The sequence below is a fragment of the Labeo rohita genome, chromosome 14, assembly GCF_022985175.1.
Source record: "Labeo rohita strain BAU-BD-2019 chromosome 14, IGBB_LRoh.1.0, whole genome shotgun sequence".
NCBI classification, from domain to species: Eukaryota; Metazoa; Chordata; class Actinopteri; order Cypriniformes; family Cyprinidae; genus Labeo; species Labeo rohita.
This window is the reverse complement of record NC_066882.1, coordinates 27,978,234-27,984,233: the sequence shown is the minus strand read 5'-3', so window position 1 is coordinate 27,984,233 and position 6,000 is coordinate 27,978,234. Positions and strand designations below refer to the sequence as shown.

General features: G+C 33.3%; 1 protein-coding gene across 1 annotated transcript in view; it reads left to right on the top strand.

Moving 5' to 3' along the window:
• The window catches only part of aff2 (AF4/FMR2 family, member 2), a 276,300-nt gene that overhangs the window by 188,073 nt on the left and 82,227 nt on the right, over positions 1-6,000 (top strand). Inside the window, exon 9 of the mRNA XM_051128381.1 lies at positions 2,844-2,881. Within this exon, the coding sequence (XP_050984338.1) occupies positions 2,844-2,881 (38 nt within the window). The remainder of the gene's footprint in view (positions 1-2,843; positions 2,882-6,000) is intronic.

Here is a 6,000-nt window from a genome sequence, read left to right as displayed (position 1 = left end):
TTTCTGCAAAACGTAAAGCTAAATGTTTGATGATTTTACATTGCTTTAGATTATTGAGACATTTTTGTTTCTCCGTTAAATGTTTTTTATCCTCTTTTCCGTTGTGAATTGACTATTTAAGGTCTGACTTGCACACATTGATCACGTTTGAAATGGCTTTGGCTCTGTGTTGATTTCAACAGGCGCTGTGCTAAACCACTCAGTCACAGTGGCTTTTTGGGAAAGCTAATGTGATCCGAATCACAATAGTGATGCCCACTCTCTCCCGCCCCCCAAAAAAAAACCCCTTCCTCTGTTTCTCACATATATAACCCTTAAAGCAAGTGCCCAAATACTCCTTCCACTTGTGATGGAGGCGACCTGACACTCGTGAGAGTTCACTTGCACGTGTGCTCGCATTTGCACGTCCCTGGCCGCGTGTGGGTTTACCTACGCACGCCACCGCCGGCAGCAACGGCCCCCAACCATGTTGCCTAGCAACATCCATCTGCGAGCAGCCTGGAATGAGCCCAAATTCCCCACTGAGAGGGAAACAGCAATAAGAGGGCCTGTGACAGATGATCTGAGTTGTTTCATCTAATACACTGTGAAGATCACTGGCTCCCTCCCTGAATGATAAATGGACTGTACACAGATCAATGGCCGCAGCATTAAACCCAAAACCTGCGTCTCTGACTCTGCGGCTGCCCAGGTAGTGGTAGCCCGGCGCTGTGTTCATCTCGAGCGCTGGATATCTCAATATATCCCTATTTACCTTGAGAGATTTGATTTTGAAAGTAGCGCTTATGTGCCAGTAAAGCACTCCGTGATGCATTTACTGCAGCTGTGACAAACGTACAGCTCAGAGCTAATAAACAGCATGCTGGCATAAAGGAATGGGCAGATTAGCTCAGGAAATGAATCTCACTGAGTGTAGAGATTGTTTTTTTTTTTATATTAGGCTATGGCACTTAGTGTTAGTCAATAGATGATTTCTTTGACAGCACTTATGTAATATAATTTTTCCAAGTCAAATGATATTTATAACATTTATAATCAAAGCTTAATTTTGTTGACTGTTTTACCAGAAATCTGCTGAACATTATTTCATCAACAGCTGTGATGTTTTATGCAGGTTTAAATGACAGAATTCACTAACAAATAATATAGAAATATTTTTTTTTTTTTTGTTTTGTTTTGTTTTGTTTTGTTTTGTTGACATACTGTGGACCTTTTTGAATATAAATTATGTATTTATTTAGTTAGTTAGTTAGTTAACAAGGATAGTACTATAGACAAATAATAATTTGACTTTTTTTGTTAAAGTAAAATGTTTGTTTTGATAGTTTTTAGTTTAGTTTAGTTTAGTTTAGGTTTGTTTTTTTGTTTTTGTTTTGCATGAAATACTGTTGACAAATACTGTGGACCTTTTTGAAAATAAACTATTTATTTATTTATTTATTTATTTATTTATTTGGCTAGTTAGTTATATGTCATGGAAATACTATAGACAAACAAATACTATGGATTTTTTTGTTTGTTTGTTTTTTGTTTTTTTTTTTTTTTTGGAAATAAAATGTTTGTTTTGATAGTTTTTTGTTTTGTTTTGTTTTGCATGTAGCATGAAATAGTGTTGACAAATACCTGGACCTTTTTGAAAATAAACGATTGATTGATTGATTGATTGATTGATTGATTGATTGATTGATTGATTGATTGATTTAGTTAGTTAGTTAGTTAGTTAACACCATGGAAATACTATGGTCAAACAATTACTGAGCTTTAAAAAAGGTTTTAGTTTAGTTTAGTTTAGTTTAGTTTAGTTTAGTTTGCATGAAATAGTATATCAATAAACTTTTTGAAAATAAACGATTGATTGATTGATTGATTGATTGATTGATTGATTGATTGATTGATTGATTTAGTTAGTTAGTTAGTTAGTTAGTTAGTTAGTTAGTTAGTTAGTAGTTAGTTAGTACAATGAAAATACTATAGACAAACAATTACTGGACTTTTTTTTTTTTTGAAAATAAAATAAAATGTTGCAGTTTTTTGTTTTGCTTTGTTCTTTTAATGTGCCATGGAAATACTACGGACAAACAAATAGTATGGATTTTTTTGGAAAATAAAATGTTGTATTCTTTTGTTTTCATCCTTTTTGTAAGTACAGCTGTACTGTGTTAGATATCAATAATATGGGGCTTTGATCTATACATAGGAATTTAACTTCCGGTACCATGGTATTTATATATTATATTACCTCATTATCTGCCACAGTTTATACCAATTATAGTATAATACATGAATGTATATTTAAAGTAACAGTAAAGTAAAAAAAAAACAGAAACATTTGAGCATCCATTGCAGTCTTAATTGGTACTAAAACAGCCTTCTTTTTTATCTTCATGTTTTCATGAGATCCATTTATATATGCTCTTGTACTTCGTTTTATATGAGTTGTCAGGAGTAATAATAGTTAATTGACTGTATTTGTTTTACTGCTGCTTAGAAAGCCCCTGTAAACACTACGGATACTTATGAGCAGCGTGAGTTACTGAACAATGGTGTGAACTCAAGTAATCATAGGAATTTACAAATGCTCTGCCTGAATAGAATCTCCATCCCAGAAAATCAATATAAATTTCCTCAAGCAACACTGATCTACTGTTTCTGGTCATGCTTAACTGTTCTCTCTAAGTATCCCACTCTCACGTAAACACAGAGCAAGTCCATAAGGGGGAAACCAGCAAACACTCAAACATTGTGATCTGCCTATTTTGCTGTGTTCGGATGTTTTCTGCTCTCTCTTTCTTTCTCTGCACGGTATCGACCTTTAATCTGATGGGCTGTTGTCTTATTCACAGGCCGCCGAGAAGCCCAAGCCCAGGAGCGCTCCTCTCAAGTAAGTGACTAATCAAGTCCAATTCATTTCTTATTCTGTGCTGCTGCTGGTGTGGCTGTTGGGTAAACAGCAGGTTATTTGTAGAGACGAGCTCAGGAAGTAATCGCTTGCATAAAACTCTGCCGATGCTGATGCGGATGACATAACATCTTACATCATTCCGTACAGAGTCTAACTTTTCACATGGCTTTATATAAAAATCTTCGAGCTTAAACCTATTTATGTTTATTGTACTTTTTGAAGGCTGTTTCATATGATGTCATATGCCTGTTTATTTGTTGACATCCAAAAGCCCAAAGCTGTTTGTAATGTAGACCTTCTAATTATTGTGATTCCCATCTTCTCCCGGGATCACATCCGTCCACTGGCTTTAGTCAAGGACACGCTTCCATAGCATTACGGCGCTCCCGCATTTATTTCCATCAGCATTTTATCTGTAGCGGTGGTCCTGATGACTTGGGATTGGGAACAGGCGGTGCAAATGGGGCCTCATTAAGGAGACAGAGAGGAAGCATGGCCTACAGCCGTGTTCCCGCAGTGGGAATCTGGGACTGGAGGAGCTGGAAGCGTTTGTGCTGCGCTGTAGTGGGTGTGGGGTTGAGAGCCAAAGGCTCCAGGCTCTGAGTGAGGGGCAGAGGTTCGTCCCAGCTGCAGTTTGTGAGGTGAGCAGAGCGGGGGATTGTGGGTGGTGGTTTAGCGTGGTTACTGTAATAGTGGTTAAGAGCACCGAGTGGATTTGTTCAGGAAGTTTTAAATGTGACTAGGTGAATTGAAGTGTAAGTAGAAGCAGCAGTATTTATTGCTTCTATGCTTTTGTATCTGTTGTTATTAAACTGTAACAAAGACATCATAAAATGTTCAATAAATAGGTACATTTATTATTCTTTAGCTTTAATTATGCAGTCATTTTTTTTTCTTGTGAGCTCTTGTTTGTCTGTTTGTTTTGTCAAGTAATAACATTTTTGACTAAAACACATTTTTTTTTATAATGTATTAAACATGAAGTTAATTACTAATTGATCTTTAATCATTATTTTATTTTATTTTATTTTTATTCAGTGCATTTTTATGTCCTTATTTTACAACTGCAGCCGTATGACATTTATTCATTTATTCATTTATTTATTTATTTTACAGATTAAAATCATGTATATACTTTTAGAAATAATATATTAACATTTAACTGTACTAATTTCTTAAGTACTTTTATTCCACGAGGATGTATTAAATTGACCAAAAGTAACAGTAAATATATTTATAGTTTTATAAATTAGACATTTTTTTATTTAATTTAATATAAATACAATTTCTAATTTTATTTTAAAAAATGTACACATGTATAGTTTTATTTATGTTTATTTTATGTAAGGTTTTTACTGTATTCAGTGTATTTTTGTTCATATTTTACAGCTGCTGCTGTATGAAATTACATCATTTATTTATGTATTTATTTACTTACTAACAGATTAAAATCTTTTTGTATACAATTTTAGAAATAGTGTAGTACCATTTAAGCGTACAATTTGTTAAATACTTTTATTCAGCAAGGATGTATTAAATTGACCAAACGTAACTGAAATATTTATATTTTTATAAGTTATATATTTTAAATTTAATTTAATATAAAATAAAATGAATAATTTTATTTAAAAAAAAGTAATACATTTATAATTGTATTTAATTTTATTTTATGTAAGGTTTTTACTGTATTCAGCGTATTTTATGTCCATTATTTTTACAGCTGCTGCCATATAAAATCACATTATTTATTTATTCATTCATTCATTTGCATGTTTGTTTATAAAATACACATTTACACATTTTTATGTATATACTTTTAGAAATAGTATAGTAAAATGTAGGTGTACAATTTCTTAAATACTTTTATTCAGCAAGGATGTATTAAATTGACCAAAAGTAATAGTAAAGATATATTTAATATTACAAAAAATTACATGTTAAAAATATTAATCACCACAACTGATAAGAAATGTTTCTTGAGCAGCAAATCATTATGTTAGAATAATTTATGTAAATGCAAATAAATAAATACGCAATAACAATAATGCTGAAAATTTTGCTTTGCCTTCACAGGAGTAAATCACATTTTTAAATATATATTCATATATAAAACATTTAATGTTTTGTTAATAATAATGTATTTATGTTAAGAATATTTCACAATTTTTACAGCTTTTTTAATTAAATAAATGCAGCTTTGGCAAGCATAAAAATCAATTTAACAACATTTACATCCCTAAACTTTTGAACAGTGGTGTGTTTATATTATTTGTTTCTTAAATTCTTGTGCACAAATCACATCGGAAAAGCCTGTTGTAGTTTAATTATCATGGAACTGAGACATTTGTGAGACGTCTGTCAGGGCCTGTGATGTTCATGTAGGTTTGCCCCAGTTTCAGCAGCCACAGTCCTGACAATGAAATGTGCCCATTAAAACATCCCCTACAGTTCAGCCCTGGGCTCCATAGCGCAGCAAACTGCCTGCATGACTGCCTGCCTTTCACGCGGCCGTGAGGCTGCTGCTCCCTCGAGCTGGGAAGGCCTGGAAGCGAGAGCTAATCCAGAAGCAGGCACTCTGTGCTTCAAACCTGAGCTAAAAAGCCAGACAGACTGTGAAAATTACTGGTCATTCTGTGTGTGTAATTATTTTCTTGGGCCACATCTCACTCTAGGAGTCTTTCCCGATGGAGTCGCTTGCTGACAGTCACACCTTGCAACTGTTGTGTCATCAAAGGTGGTACGCGACACCTCACAAGTGTTATAAAAACAAAGTCTGCTTTAACATGACACTTTCGGCATGATACATACTTGAACATATATTACAAGGCAGAATACGTGCCTGTATGGCTGTGTAATTGCTCTCTGATTGACTCTGACTCTCTCATAAACTGATGTTGAGTGTAAAAACATTTTAAAAACAACAAATGAAATCAAAACCAACCCAGTTTATTTAAAAAGATATGATCCTAGTCATACTGGCCATGATCAACAGCGCAGATCATATCAAAACAGTGTTATTTTAATATGATTTATGTATTGTATTATGTAATGTATTGTAATATTTTGAATTAGATTTTTTTTTATATATTCAGTTTTAT